Source organism: Perognathus longimembris, chromosome 3 (genome assembly GCF_023159225.1).
Source record: "Perognathus longimembris pacificus isolate PPM17 chromosome 3, ASM2315922v1, whole genome shotgun sequence".
Taxonomy (NCBI): Eukaryota; Metazoa; Chordata; class Mammalia; order Rodentia; family Heteromyidae; genus Perognathus; species Perognathus longimembris.
In genome coordinates this window covers 105,270,744-105,297,725 of record NC_063163.1, presented here as the reverse complement: position 1 = coordinate 105,297,725, position 26,982 = coordinate 105,270,744, and the positions used below count along the sequence as shown (strand labels likewise).

The window sequence follows — 26,982 nt, the reverse complement described above, 5'->3', positions numbered from 1 at the left end:
AGAATCATTTAAAGAAATGATCACACATACTGAGTTAGAGATCTGTCCATTAACCTCATTTCTATTGCTCAAAGCCACAAAGTAGAAATTCTAGCATCCTTCATGCAACTGCTTCTCAACTGCTTTACTCTTTCACTTTATCATTGCTTCTGCCCAGGTTTTAAAACTCTTTGATTCCTTCAACCATTCATGGTGCTCCTGACCAAATCTAGAACCATTCCTTCAACCCATGTCTGTAAAAGAATATCATAGGCCTCCAACATTGTACTTCTCAGGAGAAAAAAGAGAGCCTCATGACCAGCTCACTCCTTAAACTTTACTTGGTTAAGGTCAGAACTCAAATGACCCTCATGAAAAAGTCAATGGCTCATGTCTGTTATCCTAACCACTGGGAAGGCTGTGATCTGAAGATAGTGGTTTGAAGCCAGCCCAGGCAGAAAAGTCCATGAGACTGTTATCTCCAATTAATCACCAAGAAGCCAGAAGTGGAGTGGCTCAAGTGGTAGAGCACCAACCTTGATCATAAAATGCTAGTTAAAAGTGGTAGGCCCTGAGTTCAAGTCCCAGTACTGGTATTTTAAGAAATATATGGAGTTTTCCATGTGTCTATATTAAACTTCACCTTTGTTGTCATCCATGTTTCTATGTCTCCATGTGTGGAGATCATTTTTTAATATCACAAGTCCCTCCTCATCCTACTAATTGTCCATGTCAGCTCTGCACCACCTACAGTTTACTAAGTTGCTCTCTGCAACTTTGCTCTATTCTAAGCCCCCAACAAAAATGCTGAAAAGGCAATGACCAAATAAGTGCCGAGCCACGCAGTGTGGCTCTCATTGTAACACGAGGGAAAAGGTATTACTCTGACGCTAGCACATTAATCAAGACCCTCTGAGCATAGCTGTTCAACACTTACAAATCCTCTACATCCACCATCACCACACCCACCTGTCTTTGTCTCAACCACAAATCCATCATGCAGAGACTCACACGAGAGCAGGCTAGAATCAAAAGACAAGATCCTCAGATTCCATTATTTTACATGCCGGGATAAGTTTGTTCAAGTTCCTCCCTAAGTATCAAACAAGTGCAGAGGTAGTAGATGGATAATGTCTAAGTTAAGATTTAGACTTGTGCACAATAAGAGAAAAAGGGGAGAAAATGAGAGACAGAAGCACAGAGAGAGAACGAGAGAGAGAGAGAGAGAGAGAGAGCATGTACTAGAGCACAGCAATGCTCTGCTTCCAGAAACAATGGGCAGTTAGAGAACAATGCCTGCAGACAAAGTCTTGGTCTATTTATAACTGCCCCTGTGCGTCCCAGACAGGGGGAACTGGAAGTCTGCCCTGTACGCATAGCTCCAACTGGACCCAAGCGGGGAGGAAGATGAGATCAACCCGATTGCTGCCAGCTTAGGAATGGACTTCATTTTCTGCTCACAGGGTTCCTTCTTTACACTAGAGGATCTCTTTAGCCAAGTGGAACGGTTTGCTAGCCCTCTGTTAAAGCACACCATCTCTGAGAAGGACAATCAGAAATTGCCCAACCCAGAGCAATTAAAAGTCTATTTCTATAACACTGAGATGGGGATCCTGAGGCCAAAGCAAAGTGGAGTCCCCACTCCACTTCCTGAGACAATAATCTTATCAAATCTGTTCATTATACATACGCAGGGATACTACAAAAGGACTTTGCCATGGGGAAAGTTCCCTGTTCACTTCTTTACTGCTGAATAAAGAGACTAAGATCTAGAGCTAGGGGTGCAGCCCAATGGTAAAGTGCAAGAGACTCTGAAGTTAATCTTCATGATGCAAAGCAACTGTGATGTGAAATACACCAATCTCAGCGCATCTCAGTAGGGATTGTCTTCCCTCTGTTTCACCTTCTTTGGATGGCTTCTCTAAGTTTCTGGAATTTCGTCTTTAACTTGGTTTTGGAGTGATAAGCAATCTCATTCCTCTCCAACTGTGTTACTTATATCCTTAACCCCCCCTCCACACACACATTAAAATGGGCTTATTAAAATGGGCCACAGCAGTAAGATTAGCCTGTGACAAACACAGGGTGTGGACCTCCACAGAAGGCAGAGGAAGGCAAGAAAGAAGAGCTCTAGCAGTGAACTCCTGAAAGCTGTCACTCTGTGTGCTTCCATCACTCACCATCTTCAACTCTGAAATAACAGGAAACAGAAGTCAGCAACCACGACCTCTGAATCCCATCCAACATCACAACCTAAAGAAATGTTCAACCCCAAGCTGGATTTTCCCAAAGGTAAGAAATTCAGGACCCAATGAAGAGATTCCCCTCCACTTTCTACTTAATACCTGAGTCCTGGGCATGGAATTCCTTCTTGGCTCCTGGGGAAATCAGCACTTAAGACATAGAAAGAAGCCTAAAGGCTTTCCATTTAAATAGCTTAGAGTATTTGACAGAGAATATCCCTCTTATTCACTGACTTCAGAAGGGTATGAGTGAAGATACTCAAGACTCCCATCATCTGGAGAGCACACCAATAAACTTGGGACAATCAGGAAAACAGAGATAATATATACAAAGTGACAATCACCTAACACTCTGACATAGCTTTCATTCAATGCAGATGGTAGCCATGAAATCCAAAAGGAAGACTAGACCACTTAAAATACACTGAACAGTGGGTATCTAAGTAGATCCATGGCTACCTGATCTGGTCCAGTACTTCATTCAAACGCTGCTTCTTCCATTTCTCTCCATCCTTACTCCCTAAAGGCTAAACATTCCCTTCCTTCCAAAGGCCCTGCTGACTCACCCCAGGATAATTCAAAAGCACCACATGGGAACCACATGGTAGGAGTGACGAAAAGGCAGAGACACACACATTCCTACCCTGAAGCAAGGCTGACATCAGAGAAGATAAAACACACACACACACACACACACACACACACACACACACACACACACAACCACATAGCATGTTTGGCAAGTGCCTGAGACAGCGCTGGGTCTCTACATATCACAGTCTTCAAAAATGCCTGCACACTAGTAAATGGACTCAAAACCAATAGCCTTTCGCTAGCTTGGAACATCTGGAACTTACATGCTCAGCTTTTCGTTGTTCAACCACTCACAGGATAAAGGCCCCACTCAGTTCTGTAAAAAGCAAATGTATGTCCCTAGTGAGCCAGAAATCTCATGACGTAGAGGCCTTTAGGTAATAATTTCAAGAGTCCCAGCTGGAGTTTCTCAAGCAGCTGTGGCAGTATTCAGAAACCAGAGAGGTGGTCAACATTGAAGGGAGTATGGTTGGTCTTCCTAAACTATTAGGTTCACTGCTCCCCGCCGCCATCATTTAAGGCATTCTACAGTTTGTGAAGATCTACTTAATCTATCATTTTTGGCCACCTATCTCTTCAGCTTTGGACTTTTCCCTGGCCAGTGCAGTATCCTCCCATACATTCATTCCACTGGAGTGTCTACATATTCCCTTGTCTCTGCTTTCCTACCTTACCCTCAGCTCTAACTATGCAATGTGAAAGCCCTTATCTATAGCCAAAAAAAGCAGAATTTGCTATATAATTTGAACAGCTTCTTGGAGGGAGGTGTTCCCTCCTGGCAAGTAGACATAATTAGATGAATGGGAAGGAAGTTGCCCCAGAGAAGAAGAGCTCTGTTGTTGCTCAGAGGCCCCAACACTATTGCTGGACCACAGTTAGAAGGCACAAGAGACGTCATCTACTTCAAACTTCTTGTTTCACTGATGGGAAAATGGAGAACAGGGAGGTGACCTCAACTTGCCATACATCACATGGTTGCTAATTCTAGATATTTTGCCTCCCTTCCCTGTACTTCTCTGTACCAATGCGGTTGACCTACCTACCTTATCATTGGCATTGCAAGGGAGGGTGAAGGGGTCTTCACCATGTCTCCACTACCAACAAGCCCTGGTTCATCATTTGGGATGTATGCTATTCCTTTCTGAGCTCTTCAGAACCACAGCAGGACAACCCACCCAAAGAGGCAACAGATATGACGGAATTTTTATGAGCCTGCAATTCTATCGGCTCCCGCTGCATGGTTTCAAGTGTTGAGAGACAATGCTCAGACTCCAGTTAGTTTCTTTGGAACCAAGGGACATAAAAGATGCAATCTTTGCTGCTCACTTTGAATTGTATGTATGTCACCTCAGAAATTTGAGAGTGGCCAGTTTCGTCAATCCAGAATAGTGAAGATTTCAGTTGGTTTTGATTTTGGTGACCTATGGATTCTTGTGTATGTGTAAAAGAGGGTGCTGGGGCTTGAAGTCAGCGCCTGGGTACTATCTCTTAAAGCCTTTTCTCTCTCCAGACTGGTGATCTGCCACTTATGCCACAGTTTTATTTGGCAGCTTTTTGGTGGTTAATTAGAGATCAAAGTCTCATAATCCTTTCTGGATCTGGCTTTAAACCCTGATCCTCAGATCTCAGCCTCCAGAGTAGCTAGGATTATAGGCATGAGTCACCAGCTGGCTCCCAGGTCAGATATATCAAACTAAAATCACTTGAAAGGAGAGCATGCCATTTGATAGCTTCCAACACTACCATTCTAGTCCCACTGTGGTCCAAATAGGGCAACTAAGACATAGTTGGTAGAGGTAAGGAAATACAACAAACCCCAATGACAAAGAAAGGACACAAAGTCAGGGACACAGGCTTGTGGCATGTTTGTTTAATTAATGAAATCTTCTCTATAGTTATCCCCCCCCCCACCTGCCCCATCTTGTGAAGCCTAAATGAATGAGCTTTATAGCTCTGGTCCTAAATGCAACTGCACATAGAGTATAGGATCTGAGGCTTACAAGAAGAATATACCTCACCAAAGGAAGAGGTAGATGTCTTCTCAGCCTTCTTCCTGGGTCTCTCCTAATGTCCCCAAATACTCAGGCTTCAGCATTCCTTCAATCCCACTTCTGTCCCAAACCTCACTCACACAGACAGACACCAGCCACCTCTGGCCACCTGTCCCAGCAGCAAAGTCAGGAGGCCAACCTGTCCCCAGGCAGACCTAATCTCCGGATCAACAGGCAAGTCAGAGCGATTAAGTGGACAGCAGAGAAAACGTGATCAATGCAGAGGGGGTAGTGGCCAAAGCCGCTCTGCATCTGCCCGTGTCAGGTGGGAAAGAGAGGCCCAGGATTCACAGACCTCATCTGCCACTAATAACTGGCTGTGCCTCATCAGGAAGCCATTAGGAAATTGCAGTCACCACAGCCCGTGCTCCCTGGGCTGAACTGTCTGCCTGCAGCTGGTGAAAGCGTTCATTATCTCCACCCAGACATACACTTGCTAACTCCAGCGGGGCCTAACCAAGCCAGCACTCAGAACACAGTCTGAGCTTGAGTGCTGTGGAGGAAGAAGTAAAGAGCAGGCCCTGGGGGAGATGTACAGCTTTATGTGCTCAGATCTCTCCTCCTGTTGATGGCAGAGGGCTTCTGGAAGGGTGCTGGAAAGATTCTGATATTAGATGTTGGTGATGGTTGTATACCTTGTGAATGTGCTACCACCACCACTGAAGATACTCTTTAAAATGGTGCATTTTGTTATGTGAACTCTCTCTCCATTTAAAGAATAATAACTTTTTCCCAGAGAAACACCTTCCATCTGGTACTGATGGCTCACACCTGTAACTCTAGCTCCTCAGCAGGCTGAGATCTGAGGATCATGGTTCAAAGCTAGCCTGGGCAGGAACAAGATTCTTTTATCTCCAGTTAATCACTAAAAAGATGGAAGTGGAGCTCACATGGTAGAATGCTAGCTTTGAGCAGAAAAGCTCAGGGATAGCATGTAGGCCCTGAGTTCAAGCCTAGGAGCAGTGGAAGAAAGAGGGGGGGAGGGAAGGAGAAAAAAAGGAGAAAAGACAGAGAGGGAGAGAGAGAGAGAGAGAGAGAGAGAGGAGGGAAACAGTATTACTGGCCAATGGAGCAATGGGAATACATTGGCAATGGTAACCCAGGGCCCCTTCATGTGGAGGCCCCTTCAGTGAACAAAACAAAAGCCACTGAGGTATACCAATTAGTTCAGACAATCATTCTACATTCAGACATCCGGAGGCACACCCTGAGCGTGCCTCCAACACAGGAGGGTTTGCGATGGGGTGGACTATACAGTGCGAGGGGCAGCAGGAGTCGGGAGAGAGTCACTAGGAAGGTGTTTGGTGATGTCCTGGTGTAGGAGAGAAGTCAAGGGGACAGAGATGATGCCAGGGAAGGGATGGGTGGCATTACTGAGGGAAGACAGGCAGAGGTGGGGACCTCCCATGCCACCTCTGACACATGGCAGAGCTTGAGGTGGCAGCGAGGCTGTGCTCACTGAGCCTGTGGGAGAAGCAAGGCAGGGGCCATTTCCAGAGCAGACACCTGTTTGGTGTCTGCAACTTCTGGGAACACTTAGGCTAAGGATCCAGAGGAAAAGCTCCAGACTCCAGGAGACAAACAAACCCTTCCAACTCCCAAAGATGTTCCCACAAAAGGCCACCCTGGCTCTCAATTAAGGCAACATTTGCATTTTTTATATTTATGAGATTCTCAGGGAAGAAGTAGGGCGCTCACTTGCCCACTGACTGGATGTTTCTCTCCCACACCTCAGACCCACCAGGAAAGGACAGTGATAGAGGAAGGGCAGATGCAACTTCAGCCAAACACACAGTAAGAGGGGAGCCGGCATCACTGGACTGGAACTGAGCAAGGCCCAGTCACAACACTTCAATAGGCAAGGGATCTTTTGGGGAAATTCTTTTCCAAGAGGGAACATGAGTTCTGTCCCCTGGAATGCCCCAACATACTTCTGATTGGTTCCCTGGCCCTGACTCAGAAGTGGCAGAGCCCCACCCTCCGATGAGTAAATAAAAAGGAGGGGTGAAGAGCCAGGAGGAGGGGGACTAGAAGGCCAGGAACCAGAGGCCAGTGCTAATTGAAGTTCAGAGAAGAGAGAAGAGAGGAGACAAGAGGCAGAGACAGTCGGAAACAGAGACAGAGGCAGAGAGACAGAGAGGACTAAAGAAATAATTGGGCTGTATCCAGTTGGGCTACAGCCCTGCCCGGGCAGCCAGGCTCATTGCTGCTTTAAACTATGCCGAATTAGTCACTGGATTAGCAAGCACATTTACACACACTGGCACACAGCTGTTTAAAGACACACGATCTCCTTTTCTAGGCGCCAGATTTTGGCTGTAAATCACATGCTGCAATCAGAAACTGACAAAACCCAGAGGTGCAAGGCTCCTTTGGATTCTCCAGCTGCAAAATCCTTTAGGGAAAAGTCTGTGAGAAGTGAGTCAACCTACCAGGTATCTTCTAGGGGCAGGAGCCAGGTGGCTGAGGAGAAAAAAAGAATAAAAGACAAGTCTTCAAGAGTCTGTCAAATAAGCTCACTGCCTGGATAGCTCAGGAAGTAACACCTGGAGAATGGGAATACTGACCTGCCTTGCTGTGTTATTCCATCAGATAGTCCCTCCATCCATGTCACAGGTATAAGTCACCTCCCAGGAAAGACAGGGTCCCATAGCAAAGAGGGAGTGCTTTGTCAGTGGAATAAAGTTGCCTCTTGATACTGATTTTTAAGAAACCACAGAGTTAAAAGTGGCAAGAGTAGGACCTGGAAAATAATACTTTTATGGCTGCAAACCTTATCGCAACCCCAACTCAGGCAACCAGAAGCATGCGTGACAGAGACTAGAATATGATATAAAGTGGCCCCAGGGACAGCGCTGGCTTGCTTGGTTAGAGGGGTGTCAAGTGGAAAATTTTCTGTAACCAGGTTAACAGTAAACCACAGTTTTCACAACCATTCAAGTAATAACAGTGTCCGTGGTGATGAACACTTGTACAGAATTTGGTGGGCTGAGAGACAGTGATAATATCATTTCCTGAGCACCCGTGGCATGAAAAAGTATTTTACAGGAATTATTTCTAATCCTTGCATAGCCCTAAGAGATCTTTATGATTATCTTCATTGAAAGGATCAAAACAGCAAGGCTTAGGAAGTGAAATAATTTGCCTACGGACAAATTAGTAAGCAACAAGCTTGAATTCAAATCTAGGGCTGTCTCATCAGCCTAGAGTAAAAAGTATTATCATTAACATTATCACAAAAGTGATAAAGTACCACTCAGAGACAGACATTAGTTAGCATGGAAAACCACCTAAATGTAAGTCCTTTGCTTTTGACTTAAGATATCTTACCTGCCAAGTAGGAAAAGGATTAAAATGATTTATACCATGAAATTATGGTAAGCAACCTATGGCATAAATCAATCTACCTGTCAAATATAGATGAATCAAGTAGCTGGAAGTACAGATATAGCTCAAGTGGAACAGCACTAGTCTTGAAGAAAACAAAAAAGCCAAGCAAGAGGTGCAAGGTCCTGAGTTCAAAAGCCCAGTACTGGCACAAAAGAAAAGGAAAAGAAAAAAAAAAAAAAAAAGGACCCAAGTACCAATGGCTACACAAGTGGATTATATTTTGACTCTGCTGTATTTGGTACCAAGTTTAGGAAATTCAAATATTAACTCCTCTGGAATTGCCTGGCTTAATAAAGAATTAAAAATATTATTTTCTTACAAAGCAAGGCAGTTGGGAGGGTCAGGGAGACGGGAGACTGCTTCATTGTTGCTGGCTACTGCCAGCACTGGGCATGTGTTAGGCAGAACTCTGTAAAACCAAGCAAAACCCTCAGTCCCTGCTGTTCTGCCCAGCACCCAAATTTCAAAGTTCTTCCATCAGCCCATCCATCACAAAAAAAAATACAGCTAAGGGTACAGCCCTGAAGGTCCTAAAGAGGTTTTCAAAATATCTAGAAAAAAAATATTTTTTGGCCACTATTCCAGCTTGGGGCCTGGCCCTGTCCCTTAACTTTTTTTACTCAAGGCTAGTACTCTATCACCTGAGCCACAGCTCTTAATTTCTGGCTTTTTGGTAGTTTATTGAAGATAAGAATGTCATAGACTTTCCTGCCCAGGCTTAGCTTCAAACTGTGATGCTCAGATCTCAGCCTCCTGAGTCGTTAAGATTACAAGCTTGAACCACTGGCACCCAGCTTTAATTAAAAAAAAAAAAAAAAAGATTAAAAAAAAATCTCTCACTGAATCAGAGGTTAATTCCAGGTCTACCATGTAGCTGTTGATTCATTCCATGCATGTTTGTTTTTCTACAAACATTCTTATTGCCTCAAGTAGCCTCAAGGCCTACACTGTCTGTGAATGTCCCCTCCCTGGAAAATTCTCTGGCACGGGTGGGGCTCTCACTTCATTCCTCGATTTTCTAAACTAGAACAAGGGGGACCAAGCCCCAGTTCTACCTCTAAGTTCAGTAAGTTTAATGAAAGTTTGTTCACTTATCCGTCATGGACTTGAAAAATCATAGAAGAAATCATGTGGATTTTCCCCTTTCCCTCTATTACACATCCCTGTGTTACCACAGATTTATAAATACATTAAATATTTTCTTCCTAACACTGACAGTAATGTCCATCCTAAAACTGTCCCAGAATAATGTCCCAGGAATCAAGTCCTCTTGCAAAAATGTTGGCCTATTTTCTCTTCCAATAGGCCTAAACAGGAAAGATAATGTAATTAAGAAATATCTTGAGGGAAGGTGGGCAAATACCATCAAAACATTCAATGTACATAAGTAAAAAAGTAGTTTGAGAGGATGAATGGAGTTAAGAAAGACAAGGGGGAAGAGAAGAAGTGACACTGATCAAGAGGCATTGTAGTCATAAATTGATATGTTGAATTGAATCCTCCTTTTACCCCCATTTATCTATTTAAAGATAATTTTATTTTTTTTCAAATTTTTATTATCAAACTGATGTACAGAGTGGTTACAGTTTCATATGTTAGGCATTGAATACATTTCTTGTACTGTTTGTTACCTTGTCCCTCATATCCCCCTCCCTCCTCCTCCTTTCCCTTTCCCCCCCCCGAGGTGTTCAGTTCACTTACACCAAACAGTTTTGCAAGTATTGCTTTTGTAGTTGTTTGTCTTTTTTTACCCGGTGTCTCTCAATTTTGGTATTCCCTTTCAATTTCCTACTTCTAATACCAGTATACACGGTTTCCAATATACTCAGATAAGATTACAGAGATAGTGTAGGTACAACCACAGGAAGGTGATACAAGAACATCATCAATAATAGAAGCTACAGATACAGATGGGACGTTGAAAGTAGTTACAACTGTGATATAACAATCGTTTCCATAACATGGAGTTCATTTCACTTAGCATCATTAAAGATAATTTTAAAGAATTAAGATATCTTTAGTGCAAACGTTTTTGTTGGTCCCAGGGCTTGAATTCAGGGCCTGGGAGCTGTCTTGAGCTTTACCCCTCAAGGCTAGTGCTCTTCCACTTTGAGCCACAGTGCCACTTCTGGTTTTTCCAGTGGTTAATTGGACATAAGAGTCTCACAGACTTCCCTGCCAGGGCTGGCTTCGAATTGATATCCTAAAATCTTAGTCTCCCGGGTAGGTAGGATTACAGGCCTGAGCCACCAACACCCAGCTCAATAGAAAATTCTGACTTGAAAGCTCTATGGCCCTTGGAAAATTATCTGAACTTTTCTGAGATTCAATTTTGTGTGCACAAAACAGGGTAGAACACATCAACATCAATTAAAGAGTATGATTCTGTAAACAATCAGACACACAGTAAAAAAAAAAAAAAAGTCACTTCTTAATCCTTGTACTCAGACACAAAAAAAGTGTCAAGACCAGAAAAAACAATGCACCTGGCAATTCTGACAAACATTTGATTCCCATTAGGGAACAAGGAAGGTGTAAGACTGATCTTTTTTATCTCTGTAACATCAAGGATATGTTTCCTGTAGAGACACAAGACTCACCATTGGAGAGGTTCACGTGTATTTAGCCCCACACTCTAGTGCGATTTCCACTAATTTAAGAACACTCCTTACTTTGTCGGATGACACTAAGTATGAACTCAGGAACTCTCCCACTCTCTCTCAAAGAAAGGTAGCTCACCTACTAGGAGAAAATTCCTTCAAGTAGAATATCACAATAATTTAACAGAACAGAGCAACAGAACATTTATCTGGCAGGTCCAGGAAAAACAGGAGTTTTGATTGTCTCTCCAGGCAACAGACTGCCTATGCAGACCTGCTGACAGTACCACATAGGAAATGTTCAAAGCCAGGCAAAGGTTAAAAACCAGGGACCCTTGAAGCCTGGCACCCAAAGTACTCCTAAGTAGAGGGCTTTAAGCCAGAATCTAAACCCCGAGGTGAGAGGAAGACACACATTGTGGCCATACTAACTTTGATTTCATGAGGCTCTAGAATTTTCCTATCAAGAATTAAGTGAATGCTCAGATTTCAAAAATGCCAAACTTAAATAAAGCTCTTCTCACCACTTTTTTTGCTACACTCAGAGGAACCACCCCTGGCTTCCCATCCCCACCCCCTCTTGCGCCCCATAATCCAGAAGGACCTCTGGCACCAATGGCTACAGGGGATTTACACCTACTTGACAAGGAAAACAGTATCACACCAAGGGAGTTCTTCTGGGCTTTGGAATACTCTGGCTTCCAGCATGACCTACACAAGGTGGGGGTGGGAGTGAGGCCTGCTTTTACTGCTAAGAACAACACAGTTGTGCAGGGAGGCCATCCAAAGCAACTCTGCTCAACTCTTTGCCCTAGCAAAGACCCTCTGTCCCAAATGGAAATGAACAAAGGAAAAGCCCAAAGCACTCACTAGCTCTTGCACACCTTGTCGACACAGTTGTTCCCCATGACATCCACTGGGAGACTCCAAGTGCTCTTTTTGCTTCCGTTTTGCTTTACTCAGCCATAGTCTTCTAGTTACCTGTCATTCTTGCTATCATTAAGATGAACTATGTAAATGCATAATCTGTGGCACAAAGTAATATGTTTAATGCAGGCAGAGATTGGAGAATTCTTTTCAAAGTGCTTTAAAAGAAAAAGAAAAGGAAGAGGAGAAAGAGCTACTTGTCATTGGCTCACTCTTGTAACCCTAACTATTCAGGAGGCTAAGATCTGAGGATTGTAATTTAAAGCCAGATGGGCAGGCAAGACCCGGAGACTCTTATCTCCAATTAACCACCAGAGAGCCAGAAGTAGAGCTGTGGCTCAAGTGGTAAAGTGCCGACCTTGAGTGAAGAAAGCCCAGTGAGAGCATGAGAGGCCCTGAGATCAAGCCTCAGTACTCATAAAAAGAAAAAGAAAAACACTCTTAAAAGTCCAGGGTCAACTTTCCCAAAGGGAGATGGTGTATTTGTCTCACAATCTGAGAGTGTGACATAATGACATTTCTTTTTATTTCTTGAGAAGGAACAAACTTGCCATATTATTCAGCTTGTTGTCTTGAATACCTCTAAGACACACCCCAATCCTACAGCACAGGGATCAGAGTAACCTGCTCGAGGCTCCACAAGTGCCAATGGTGAAGGGCTCCTTAAATATGACTAACATATGTATGAGATGTCTACTCCAGAAAAAGAGAAGAGGATGCCCCATGGACATCTCCATCCCTGGCTAACAGTTACTATTATTACTAGGTAAGTGCATATGCTAGCATTCATCAAACTAAAGCAATATTAAACATTAGCGTGCCCGAACACAGGGCATTTGGTGAATTCTGATGTCACCTACTAACACTGACACTTTTTGTTCGCATATGTTTGAGGGAGTTAGTAGGTGTCGTGGCTCTGCACTTCCCTTTCCTGTGTAAGGATTCCAGAAGCTCCAGAATAATGAAGCCAGCAGACAAACCTTACCACCGCTCTACCTGGTTCTAAACCAATGTTATGATGAACTAGTAAACCAGATGCACCATAGATCTTAGTATTTCACCCCAATTCAACGATGTTTCGGGAAAGTAGGAAGACATCAGACACAGCTGGATGTGTTTGAATCTAAACTCCTCCACTCAGCTAGTCCCACACCTGGAGCAAGGGCTTTCTCTCTGAATTTCTTCATCTGCAAACAGGGAATAATGCTTCCACTATTATGGGTTAGGGTAAAAGATTGAGATTCTTTCCTAGGCACTGGTGCTGCGCGCCTGTAATCCCTAGCTCCTCAGGAAGCTGAGATCTAAGGATCATGGTATGAAGCTAGCCCAGGAAGGAACATCCATGATGTTCCTCCAATTTAGCTCCAATTTGCCAAAAAAAAAGCTGGAAGTGGAGCCTTGACTCAAGTGGTAGAGTGATAGCCTTCAGCAAAAATATTCCCGAACTGTCGTGTGTGTGTGTGTGTGTGTGTGTGCGCACACGAGTGTGCGCACACACACACACACACACACGAGGATAAGGTTCTCGGTACAAAAGTCTGCATCCAAAAGCAAATCAAAAAATGAGCCAAACACAACAACAAAGAAAAAGATGAGTAGTTTAGGGATAAGCAACGGTCCTTGGTAAGTTCTACCTATTATCATGGCCATTTCCCTTCTACTCCAACCCCCTTCCCCCAAAGGAAAGCCTGGCTTTCTGAATTTAGGTCCTTACTTCTCAAAGGTTAACTATGACAGATCTTACTCCAAATACAGAAAAAAAAAAAAAAGCATCAATAAAAGGAGGTTTCAGATAAGAATGTGGTGCAGGCAACCCCTCAGAAGGGGAGGGGAGGGTACCACACCCAATGCACAGTTGTAGCTTCCTGAATGGCTGAGAAGCCAAAAGCAGGTGGTGCCTTGCCTGTTCCTAACCCCACTATCAGGCAGCGCCTGTGGAGGGTCAGCTTGTAACTGCCCAGACACCACCTGTGGGTGGCCCCTCATTGTGCAGGCCTGGGCCCTTCCCAGTGTATAGACAGGCGGCAGAGGCCTTGACTCACTGGCCTGTCAGGAAGACGTGTGAAGGTAGCTCCCAGCAGAATACATTCCTGCTACAGGAGGAGACTGTTTCTCAACAGAGTTCAACAACAAAAAGGGGCAGCTTTGATGAAATAACTCATTACTCAGCCATCACGTTCAACCCTGAGGATGCAGCTGGGCTTGCCTGCTCCACGTCCCAGGATTCACAGCCTCCATCTTCTTCCTCTAGCTCAGACCCTGAAAGGAAGCCACTATCTGCTGGATGGAGTATTCGCTTATGGAAAAAGGAAGCTGGGGAAGGCTGAGAGACCAAGAGAAAGGTGTGACCAAGAGGGAAGTCCAGTGTGATCCCAAGACAATGTGTTTAGAAATGACCATAGAGCTAGGCACTAGTGGCTCACGTCTGTAATTCTAGCTACTCAGGAGGCTGAGATCTGAGGATCACAGCTCAAAGCCAGCCCCGGCAATAAAGTCCGAGAGACTCTAATTTCCAGGTAATCACAGAAAAAGGCAGAAGTGGTACTGTAACTCAAGGGGTAGAGTGCTAGCTTTACTTTTATAAAAGGCCCTTAAGGGCAGCACTCAGGCCCAGAGTTCAAAGTCCAGGACTGGCAAAAATAAAATAAAATAAATAAAATGACCATAGAGACAAGTGTGAGTGAGACCTGGAACAGTTCCCATCATTTTTCTCTGTGGAAAGCTGCCCTTTACAGAGGTGCCTAAATTCCCCAGGGCTTATTATCAACACAACTTAGGGATTTGTCCACCTCTTCTTCTTCTTCTTCTTTTTTTTTTTTTTTTTTTTGATGGCAGAACAGGGTCTTGAATTCAGTACCTCAAAGCTCTTGCTTAGCTTTTTTTTTGTTTCTCAAGACTGGTGTTTTATCATTTGAGTGACACCTCCACTTCTAGCTTTCTGAAATGAATTGGTGATAAGAGTCTCACCAAATTTTCTGCCCAAGATGTCTTCAAACCACAATCATCAGATCTTAGGCTCCCAAGTAGCTAGGATTGCAGGGTTGAGCTGCCAGTGCTCAGCTTGTCTACTTCTTCTTTCTGAGCCTTGGTTATTTAAAGTATTATCAAAAGTCTGCTGAGCAAACATGGCTCATACCTGTAATCCTAGCTACTTATGAGGCTGACCACTGTTCAAAGCCAGCCTAGGCAGGAAAGTCCATAAGATTCTTTTTTTTTCTTTAAAAAAATATTTTTTAATTTATTTTTTCCTTGATGAGTAGAATCCCCAATGAACTGCTAAAAAGCTGAAAATAGAGCCGTGGCTCAAGTGGTAAAGCTCCAACCTTGAGCAAAGAAGCTAAAAACAGCCTCCAGACTGAGTTCAAGCCCAAGTACTAACACACACACACACACAAAAAAAAAATTATATCCACAATACATTCTTATTTGAACATTAATGACAAGAAAAAATTACCATAGCACAAAGCTGAAGTTGCACAGAAATATTAAAAACAGACACAGGACCTGGTGCATAGTAAGGGTTCCTAAAGACTTAAAAAATATATCTACAAACACCACGTTCAAAAGATACCCATGGCTAAACTAAGTTATTTTCCATTTGTACCACAAAAGAAAGGTACCTGATTGATTTTTGTCATGTTCTCTGAGGTTTAACGCCTATTCTGATAAACTGATATGGAGGTTTTAACAACTAACAGTTTGAGTGGGAGGGAAAATAATGAAGAAAAAAAATCATCTGTCTCATAAACCTGCTCAACAGTACCTCTCTGTCCTTAACCTACCTACTTTCAAAGGCAAAATTCATCCTGAGATCCCACAGATTTTTGTCCTAGATCCTGGCCCTACATCAATTTCTCTTTCTCTTTTCCAAGAACCTCGAACTTTTCTTCTTCATGTTGATGTTAATGTAAGCCTTTTTTATTTTTTTATTTTTTGGTCCGTTGTGGAGCTTGAACTCAGGGCCACTATCCCTGGGCTTTTTATGCTCAAAGCTAGCACTGTACCACTTTGAGCCACAGTGCCACTTCCAGTTTTCTGGTGGTTAATTGGCAATAAGAATCACATGGACTTTCCTGTCCAGGCTGGCTTCAAACCATGATCTCAGATCTTGGCCTCCTGGTACCTAGCATTACAGGTGTGAGCCACCAGTACCCACCCTTTCTTTCATCTTAATCATATGATGTTCTATATCCAAAACACTCCTTTCTCTATTCAGTGTGGGGGGTAGGTGTGTGTGTGTGTGTGTGTGTGTGTGTGTGTGTGTGTGTGTGTGTGTGTGTGCTGGCACTGGGGCTTGAACTCAGGGGCCTGGGCATTGACACTTAGCTTTTTCACTCAAGGCTGATGCTCTGGCACTTGAGTGACAGCTCCATTTCCAGCCATTTTGCTCGTTAGAGATGTGAGTCTTATGGATGTTCCTGCCTGGGCTGGCTTTGAATCACAATCCTCAAATCTCAGCCTCCTGAGTAGCTAGAATCACACGTATGACCACCAGTCCCCAGCCCCTTCTCTATTCATCTATCTCCTTCAAATGCTTCAGAAATGCTTTTGGTCTCCACATAGCTAGCGCGTGAAAGTTCCATCCTAGAACTGTTAGGATAGAGAGTCCATCCAGCAGAAAACACAGGGATTCCTGGTCCACACATATTTTCCTTAATTCAAACACATGTACCTCTGCACTTTTAGCCACAGAAGTACCTAAAACACACAGAAGACAGTATCTGAGCTATCCTGACCAGCTATCAGCCCATGAGGGGTTTCAAGTATTAGAAATGGCCATGCAAAGAACAAAGAGCACAGGGCCAGGACTGCCTATCAGGCAGTCCTGCTAGTCCTGCTAGTCAGGCTAGCTGACACCAGAAGTCCAGTCATTCAAATGTAGTGCCTGGCCCAGATGGAGACCTTCGCAAAGTCTATTCCTCTTAAATTCTTTCATTTCTTTGGAAAAACTTCCTTTTGTTCTTTTATTCTTTTACTAGATCTTTTACTTGTACTCTGCTTGACCTTCTTCCCTCTTATTTTTTTTAGCCAAAAACACAATGTTGCAATTGAACACACTAAAGGCTTGTAGTGTACTTTTGTTTTTTGTTTCATCTACATTGTTTACTGGGGGAAAATTTGTTTCTTTTGTTCCTTTTTATTTCAACAGTAAAATGTGTCCGCTTGAATACACATTAAAACAAAATATAAAATTTAATTGTCTTCACTTATGACACTTCCTCCCAATTCAAAAGTTCATTTATTCACTCATGAATGTAAATGCAGATACATGTGAATACCACACACACAAGCACACGCATAAAGCATGCAAGACATTCATGGTTCCTCTGAAGAACTTTGCAAAGCAAAAAATAGTTATTAGCCAGGTGCTGGGGACTCATACCTGTAATCCTTGCTCTCAGGAGGCTGAGATCTGAGGGTCAAGGTCCCAAGCCATGAGACATATCTCCAAGTAACCACTAGAATCTCCGAAGTGGAGCTGTGGCTCAAGTGGTAGAGCACCAGCCTTGAGTGAAAAAGCTAAAGAACAGGACCCATGCCCTGTGTACAAGCCCCACTACTATCACCACCGCAAAAAATAAGGGCCACCACAGCTACCTTAGCGGTCTCAAGTGCTTCATGTGAACTTGTTTGAGGTTGATTTTGAGTTGTTTCTCAGACTCTAAGCAAAATTAAGGTATGAATCAACAATAAGTTTAAAATATAACTCATGGTTAGGGAAACCATGCTAAACTTAAACTGCTTCAAATTCTTAATCTGGTTCTCTTTGCTTACTTTGGATGGCATAACCCCAAGATGAGCGACTGAGGGAATACAAATTTAGTCCAAATTTAGTGTGTAAGTATTGTGACCCCACCTGCTGATGAGTCCTCATTTATACCTTGTTGTCCTGTGAGATTAACAATATTGCTCCTTTCCCCACTCCAAAGTGCCTGAAAAATATTCCCAGGGCTACTGAGAACTAAAAGCACTTTCTGAATCATTATTTTGCAACTGACTCTCAGAGACAAAACTGAAAGTTCCAGGAAAACACACACACACACACACACAAAAAAAAACAAAAAAAACAGGCAACTGAGAGAAGATGTGTGGGCAATGAACGAGAGACCACATTTGGAGTACCAAGTGACAGGCTGAATTCAAGCTCACTGGGAAGAACCTGGGACATATGACAGAGTTGGACAAATAATAAATATTTATGGCACACGATGTAATATTTTTGGTGTATCTGTAAGCATGGCTTTCCGCCAATGCATTCAGACCTACCACAACCTACAATACAGACCAATTCCTTTTCCTTGAAGATTATAAACCACACAATTAAAAAGAAAAAGGTGACTGAAAAACAGCCAAGTAGGATTAGCCTGGGGGAGGGGGGGGAAGTAAAGAATTAGCTAGAATCACATGACAAGTTAAATGTAATAGATATGAGAATCACCTTGACATTCCTAACCCTGAATTAAGAACAACATCCATGAGCAAAGTGCAGCCCTAGAACATGACAGCACAGCAAGAAATCCTCACACATTCCTTCTGAGCAGAGCAATGAGACTGGTATGCCAGGATGGAGCAACTAAATAAACATCTGTTGTAGGTATTAGGCTAGCCCAGTGCCAGCGGTTCACACCTAGGATCCTAACTACTCAGGAGGGCTGAGATCTGAGAATCATAGTTCCAAAGGTGCTTGGGGCAGGAAAGTCCATGAGACTCTTATCTCCAATTAACCAGACAAAAGCTGCAAGTAGAGGTGTGGATCAAGTGATAAAGTACCATCCTAGAGCTGAAAAAGCTCGGGGACAGCACCTAGACCCTGACTTCAAGCCCCAGTACCAGCAGGCGTATGCGTGCACACACGAGATGATCATATTGCTCATGCACCAATTCCCCAAGGATGCTAATCTTTGAGAAACTGCTCCCCACAGCTCAGTGATAAGGGAACCACCCGGCTGGCCATAGAGAAGGTAGGAGGAGTCTGTTCTCCATGAGCCACTTGCCTTTGGGGCTGTCTTTCCCTCCATATTCCATGAGCACTCTAAACAGTGTTCCCTAACTTAGGAAATGGACTCAAAACAACCCTAAATTTTAGGGAGGAAAAAAAATAACATTTGTATGCAGAGTCCCCTTGTTCTCTTTGTGAACTGGAAAATTACACTTCAAGCATGTCTTCAGAAAATGAACCCTTTTGCCAGTCAAAATCTTTCTCCACCCAGATTTTGAGCAGAGAAGCAGCAGTGATAAAGGCAGTAAAATGGGCAGATCTGGAAGCTTAAAAAAAAAAAAGTGGCAATATTTTCCAGGCACCAGTGGTTCAGGCTTGTAATCCTAACTACTCAGGAGGCTAAGATCTGAGGATTGTAGTTTGAAGCCAGCCCAGACAAGAAAAGTCCATTTGAGTCTCAACTCGCATTAACAGCCAAAATAGCTCAAAATGGAGCTGTGGCTCAAGTGGTAGAGCACTAGCTTTGAGTAAAAAAAGCTAAAATCAATACCTAGGCCCTAAGTTCAAGCCCCAGTACTGGCACGTTTAGAAAAAAAAAAAAAGTTGTAACCTTAGAAGGGTAAATATAATCCTTTGTACCTGTGAGAGCTAAGGGCATCTGAAGGACATTGAAAACATAAGAACCTGAGTACTCCCAACCACACTGCCACCCAACGTCAGTGTGGCCGGACCCTTAAGCTTCTTCCTCAAACAATGTATCTGGAGGCTTCCAGCCCAGCTGGACTGGTGATTATTTTGGAGATGGAGTCCAGAGGACTTTTCTTTCCAGGCTGGCAATGAACTGTGATCCTCTGGATCTAAGTTACAGCTGTGAACCAGCTGGAACTGTGAACCAGCATAAGAATAACACCATACTTAAACTTTAGGTGAAACAAAAAATCTGTTATATCTCATTAGTTTCTAGAGTGATTGAAGGCACTGCTCTGAATAACATTTCCTTTATCTGAAAAATAAGAGTAAATAATACTTTTCACACAGCAAGCAATACGCATAAAAAGGGGCTCTTTGATGTGAACACGCCAGACATACAATGAAGCTCAATACATCTTTCAGAAGGATTCCTATAACTTTTGGATGGCCGGAGTCCACCTTTCAATCAAGCTCATGGAATGCCACCACAGCCACAGGTTATCATGTCTGTAGACCCAAGAACTGTCTATAATTACACGATAGCTTGTGGAGAGTTATCTACCATACTCTTTGAAATAGAGAGATTCTTTCCTGGAAATTCCAGCAGAAAAACGGATAGGACCCAGTGGAGCAAGCTGGGCTTTGGGAACTTGACCATGGGCTAGACTGGCTCCTAGAAGGACATGAGGTTCCTACAATGTGGTCTCGGCTCTTTAAAAGAAGGAAAAAAATTTATACAGACCAAAAAAAGAAAAAAAAAAAGACACAGCAACACAAACTGCCCAAATATGCCAGGAATGCAAGTTTTGCCAACCAAATAAATAAAATGAAAGATATTTTATAATAACTAAACACAATGCATTTCTCAATCGTGCATCATGGAAAAAACTAGGTCTCCATCAGCCCTGAAAATGTCGCCCTAGTCCTCAGACTTAGTGGACTTCCTGCTTTGAAGTAACAATGACAGCCTCTATCACCCAAGATAACTGACCAATCCCTGGCTTGTCAGCCTTCAAGATACTCAAAATTACCTGCCCACCATGCTTGCTTTCTGGGACAAGCATGAACCTTCACTGGCACAAGATCTCAGTGAAGCAGGCAAAAGAGTCTTAAGTTATTCCTCTGTGCACTCTCACGCAATAGATTTGGGCAATGTACGTAATGTAGCCACCATACCTGTCAATCAAACCTTTCAAGGGGGCCTCTGAAAATCCTTTACTGACATGACTTTGAGTTAACTCTTCAGCAGAACCCATTACAGTATTGGGTGAAGATTTTGCCCAAATTCACAGCTGTAATCTTCATGCAATCATATTGAGTAACAGTACACATGCAGGAACTAGAATACAGAGACATTAAGTAATTTACCCCAAGTCAACACAGTAACTAAGTGGTCACCTGGGCTGCCTCTAGTCATTGCTCTGAGATACAAGGGTCTTTCTTTTGTCACAAACAGAGCACGGTCAGTAGGGGCACACAATGAGCAAATAATCCTGACAGGCCAGGCAGCTCATTGAGAAAGGACAAAGCTTTGTCTCCTCTCTAAGGACAAAATCAATCTCCATTGGAAGAACCAACTCTGCCAAGGTGGGATGGGGTTTAGGAATGGCCCTTTTAGTCTCATTAATGGATAAAGATCCAGAACTAGAACTTAGAGCACTGATTCATATCGCCTAGAAGGTAGAGTGGAATGGGGAAGGAGAGAAAAAATGAAGTGGCTTGGGAATGTGTTTGCTTTGGCGCCCAGCCTGGGTGGCCTCAGCTCCTTTTCAGCCAACTCCACGCCAAGGAAAAAACCAGAAACTACTCAATGACCATGTTAGGTTTGAGTCTATTTAAGATCAGACACAACACAATGAGACAGAATAAGATCCCACTTCACACTTACATGGGAAATCAATGTCAAGGTTATTTTACAGCATATGATAATTTGGTATGTAATGCTGTCAAAAATCCTCTAAGATCTCAATAAAGAATAACAGTGAAAAAAGAGTCAGACACAAGTGGTGCATGCCTATAATACTACCTACTCCCTACTTGGGTAGCTAAGATCTGAGGATTGAGTTTTGGAGTCAGCCTGGAAGGGAAAATCTGTGAGACTCTTATCTCCAACTAACCACCAAAAAGCCAGAAATGGAGCTGTAGCTCAAAGGGTAGATGGATATCCTTCAGTGGAAAAACTAAAGAACAGCACAGCCCTGAAGTTCAAGCCCAAGTACCAACACAGAGGGGAAAAAAAGTGAATAAAAGTTCAAAAGCATGTCTTAGCCACAAAGGTGGACAAATATCCCAGGCCTACTGACTCCTGTTTGGACACCCCATCTCCTGACTGCCTCTATTTGGCCAAATTGGGAAAGGTTGGGGAGGAGAAAGGAAATTCTAGTTTAACCGTTAAAGCCAGCTAACACTCCTACAATAGTTGTCTCCACACATAAGAAACCAGGCAACCCAAAGAAGTCATTGTGATGACTATTTAATTCACAGCTGTGGACACACAAAGCCACACTGTGAGCAGTTAAACTTTAAACACATGTCCTATACGGTCTGCTGGCAAGTCTCTACTCAGACAAAGTCTTGTCCTTCCCCTGGTAAAAGCAGCAGGCCCGGCCAAGGGTTCTTCCATATTTGCACCTGTCAGAGTAAGTCCTAACTGAAGTTTCAGTGCTGAGCTATATCAAAGGCACCTTGCGACCTTCCTCATGATAATAGGTACTGAGAAGCGAGAAACTCATTTTACATCACCCACTGGCTCTCTGGAGATTTTCACTGAAGTTACTTACCTTTTCTCTACCTCTATGTCCCTTTCTGAGGCATGGGTATGTTATTTACATAGAAGTAACTGAAGTTCCCTCCAAAGAGTTAAAAATTAGTTATTATTTCTATGTAATTTTCAGAGTTTACACGTTATTCTCCTAACTTCCCTCCCTAAAAATTTTAGAAATAAAACCTCATGAGAAGATGAAATGTTGCTGCATTGAAAATTACTTATGAAACTGGATGGTGGCTTGGGAATCTTTTCAGAACAACAACAACAACAAAAAGCCATTGTAAAAATGCATATCGTAGCCAGGTTTGGTGGCTCCTGCTTGTAATCCTAGCTACTAAAGGGGGTAGCAGCTGAGAACAGTTTGAAGCCAGCCCCAGCAATAGACTGTGAGACCCTTGTCTCCCATTAACCACCAAAAAGCCAGAATCAGAGCTGTGACTCAAGTAGTAGAGTGCCAACCTTGAACAAAAATCCTAAGTGAAAACACCCAGGACCTAAATTCAAGCCGCAATACTGGCAGAGAGAGAGAGAGAGAGAGAGAGAGAGAGAGAGAGAGAGAGAGAGAGACAGAGACAGAGACAGAGACAGAGAGACAGAGAGACAGAGACAGAGAGAGAGACAGAAAGAGAGAGAAGAGAGACAGAGAGGAAAGAAAGAAAAAAGGAAGGAAGGAAAGAAAAAGTGAGCGAAAGAGAGTAAAAGAGAGAAAGAAAGAGAGAAAGAGGGAGAGAGATATGCATCCTGTATTGGATGTGGATGGTAGCATTAGGCCTTACCATCTCCATCCCGTCCCCATTTCGTGGATAGGAAAGCTAAAGAAACTCACTTGCCCAGGGCTTATTTTTACCCGTAACTGAAGTAACAGCCCCATATACTTTAAATCTCTAATATTTAATATTAAATTACCAGACGAACATGCTTCAGCTGTTCGCTGTGATCGAAAACATGTGTTGCCAGGGGCTCTGTTCAGTGCCAACAAGAAATATCTATAGTAGGTATGTGAACTGACATATCTAGATGATATTTCCCAGATGACCGGCTCTGTCTCTTCCCCATAAACACACATAACAACACATGTAAACAAGTCATTCTTAAAGGAAGAGTCTATTAGCTGAGTTTATGTCTTCACTGTGAACTATCCCTTCACTGCTCCTCTGTATGGTATAGATCACTTGTGACACACAGAACTTCTTCTAGCTCCCTTGGACCCCCAAAGACAACCTTCACAGCAGCTCTCAGTGCCTGTAATCTTGGCTCTGGGCCTCAGCATTGCACTGACTTGGCCATGGTCATGGGATGACAAGAAACTAGTCCAGCCTTCTTTGTACACAGCAATCCAGGGATTGAATATTGGGAAACTGGCAGGGAGTAGGAAAGATCTTAATTCCTCTATTAAGGTGTTCTGATGGACCTCCGAATGACAAAATATCAGCTTGACCTTCATTTGGAAATTTAAGCTAAGAAAGGGTTAAAGCAGGCAGCTAATTATGGCAGAGGCAAAGAAAGGCCAGAGAACAGCAACTAAAGTTATTGACAATCAGATACAACAGAGGTGCATGTAACAATTTTCTTCCAGAACTCAGGGACTTCTCCCCCTATCTTTTAGATACTTTAATTTCCAAAACCATTCCTCACTAAGGCCAGGAGGCAGTTCTCTGCCTTATAGATAAGATTGGTTCCCTCTCAGACTACAGGAATCCTGTGGAGTTAATTCCATCTGCTTAGCACCAAAATTTGGGTCTAAGAAAAAATGAAGTTTCTTTCTCTCTCTTCAGAACAACATTATGAACCAAAGACACTCAAGCCATGCCTGGCGTTGTGATGTTTTCCTTCTTCTAGGCTCTTTGGTACCAACTAAACACAACCAAATCGAAACACTGGTCAAATTAGGAACCTGCATGAATACCAGGATAAAAAGGATCATTTCAGTTCTCTTCCTACCACCTCATCATGTACCCAGCAAAGACCCAAGAGAGCTTGGGAAGGCAAGATTTTATAGGGAAAGGAACTAGAAGGCCAGCCCGTTAGACACCCCATTCAGCTCTTACTGCCCTCTAACCAGTTCCAATTCTAGGAGCTGCAAAATCAAGACATGAAGTTCTGGGGCTGGGGATATAGCCTAGTGGCAAGAGTGCCTGCCTCGGATACACGAGGCCCTAGGTTCGATTCCCCAGCACCACATATACAGAAAACGGCCAGAAGCGGCGCTGTGGCTCAAGTGGCAGAGTGCTAGCCTTGAGCGGGAAGAAGCCAGGGACAGTGATCAGGCCCTGAGTCCAAGGCCCAGGACTGGCCAAAAAAAAAAAAAACAAAAAAAAAAAAAAAAAGACATGAAGTTCTGGAAGGCAATGCCAGGTCCTCTTGCTATGAGTAAGAAATAAGGGCATAGGAAAGAAGAGATTTTTTTTAAGAGAAGAAAAAGAATGGGATGCTAGAAATTCTATAAGCTTTATTCCCACCACTTAGCAAAACACAGCTGTGAAAATAAAATACTATGCCCCAAACCAAGGATTCTGGGCCACCAACAAGCCCCCCTCCTGGCCTCTCCCTCCCTCCAGTTGCCACCAGCATCCCTGGCAGAAATCAAGCGCCTAGAATGGGAGCAGCAGAGGGAAAATAAGGAGACCCCCCCCCAGGACTGGGCGGGGGGGGGGGGGGCGCTTGGCAATCACCACTCACCCGGGGAAGGGAAAAGGTCCAGATCGACTTTTTCCGTCTTGATGATGGTAAGAGTCGGTTTGAGATCGACGGCCGCCTTCATGATGCCAGGAGTAGGGGCCAGACCGGGTGAGGGCAAGTTTGCGGTTATAGTTTTTTTTTTCTTTTTAATGGGGAGTTGGGGGGGGGGGGTGATTCTTAGCAAGAGAAAAGGGACGGGACGGGGAAGGGGGGAAGATTCCGACTTTCTTCCTTAAAGACTCCAAATGCCCTGCTGCCTTTCCACCCTCACGCCTGGACCGTGCGCGCCCGGCGCGGTCTCCCGGGAAGTTGACACTTTTTGCGGAGAAGTGAGCGCGCTGGGTCCTCGCCCGGCTGGCTGGCTGGCTCGCCCGCTCCTAGGCGCCCCTCGCCCCCTCTCTCGCTCACTCGCTCGCTCCCACGGCCACCGCCGGCTGCGGCTCGCTCTAGCTCCAGCTCTCGCTCCCCAGGACCCCGCTTCTTCCTCCCTCCCCTCGCTCGGGCGCCCTCCCCTCCTCTTTAGGGCGTTCCTCCGTGTGCCCGGGCCCGAGCCGGTCCGCGCGCTCAGCTCTCCGGGGGCGGTGGGCGTGTCCGGAGGCGTGGCTTCCAGAGTGCCCAGGGCCAATCACCGCCCGCCGCCTAAAGCGAAAGGAAGGGCGGGGCGCGCCTGGCCGCCCCGCAGCTGGGCTCGGGAGTGCCGGCGGGCCCCCGCTGAGCCCCGGCTCGTCCGCCGGGAGGGGAAGGGCCCTGAACCCCGCGCCTGGGCCGCTTCCACCACGACAGATTCGGGAAAGTCCGTCTGATTCTCCACGCATTCTTGAGGGCTTGATCACCCGCCGCTCCCCCTCCTCCCAGTAGCAGAATAGTTTCCTCAGCGCGTGTGCATCATTCATTCACAAAGACTGACACACACAGGACGTGAGGCATGGGCACCCAGGGGCGAGCGTGCGAGCGGGTCGTGGGGGTCACGGGCTGACGTCCTCAGAGGGATTCCGAGGGTGGGACTCCAACCGGCTAGTGGTGATTCGGGAACCTGGCTCCCACTCTTGCAAAGGTTTAGGCAGGGCAGAGGCAGCATTGGTGATGGCTGCGTTTGATTACAATCGGGCGAGAGGCAGCTGACTGGAGACCTCCAAATGCAGACCCAAATGCCCCTTGTATTACCGGGGAGGAGGACAGTTCGGAGTAGGGAACGTCACCTCTGAACCCCCATCGCAGGCTTCCATAAGCTTCTACAGCAGTGGATGGGAAGGGGGGTGAGTTTCTGGCAATTCTGTACCTCGAATTATGTGATCACAGGCCGAGGCTTCGTCTTTCAGGATGACTATTAGATAAAGCCAATAAACCTCCAGCCACCACCTCAAATTCCACCCTGCCCGCCCTCCCTCAAAAAAAAAAAAGCCAGGTCAGCTTAGTCCTCTACTTTGAATCTCTGAGATACTTAACTGGAAAGCAAGGGGTAGGGGGAAAACACATTTGGGGACTCCTAACACTTCAGATAACACAAAATGAATCAAAATAATGCACGATTTGCTAGCAGCACATTGGTTTATACCTGGAGATAACTGATCTCAACCATCAAATCAACCAGGACGTAGATACATACATGTGTACAACCATTGAGACCTGCATTTGATTTTAAAACACTAAACAAACCTTCCTGTACAACCTCAAAGAAAGCTATTTTTAGTAGTTTCCTGATTTGTGCTACCAGTTGCTTCCAACTGTAGCCCCTGTCTCAGGCAAATTTTAATACACCTGCTTACCTTCATCTAAGCTGGGTTTCCTCTCCTCTGAGCATTAGCAACTAGCAAGCTTCTCACAGGAAATCGGGGAAGGATTCAAGAATAAATGTAAATCTCGGGCTTTTGGTCCAACTTCCAGATTATACCCCATTAGTTTTTGGTCAGGGACCAGAGGAAAATATGTATATGTGACAATCTTAATTTTTCGAAAGAACAAAGACTGTTGGGGTCCAGCTGTGTTTCCAGAAGGCATAAGAAAACAATACTAGCCCCCAGATGACAAGAACAGACACTTTGGGTCCTGGGAAAAGCTCAGGGAAACAGCTGATGAATGAATTGTACATTCACACGTCCAAGTAAGCCACAGAGTAGAAGGG

At 44.3% G+C, this 26,982-nt stretch overlaps 1 protein-coding gene and 1 long non-coding RNA gene across 4 annotated transcripts in view; both read right to left on the bottom strand.

Annotated features, from left to right (window-relative positions):
* Positions 1-26,982, bottom strand: part of Ets1 (ETS proto-oncogene 1, transcription factor) — a 135,120-nt gene that overhangs the window by 44,560 nt on the left and 63,578 nt on the right. The window contains exon 1 of one of the 3 annotated variants that reach the window (XM_048343660.1): positions 24,861-25,297. The exons of the other annotated variants lie outside the window; for them this stretch is intronic. Coding sequence (XP_048199617.1) covers positions 24,861-24,942 — 82 coding nt within the window. The 5' untranslated portion in view covers positions 24,943-25,297. Of the gene's footprint in view, positions 1-24,860; positions 25,298-26,982 lie in introns of those variants that run through there. 3 annotated transcript variants of the gene reach the window in all.
* On the bottom strand, positions 290-22,507 carry LOC125349489. The gene is made up of 4 exons (XR_007210524.1): positions 22,362-22,507; positions 16,779-16,791; positions 6,288-6,298; positions 290-301 (listed from the first exon to the last, which is right to left on the bottom strand). It is a non-coding gene; the product is annotated as an uncharacterized LOC125349489 (long non-coding RNA).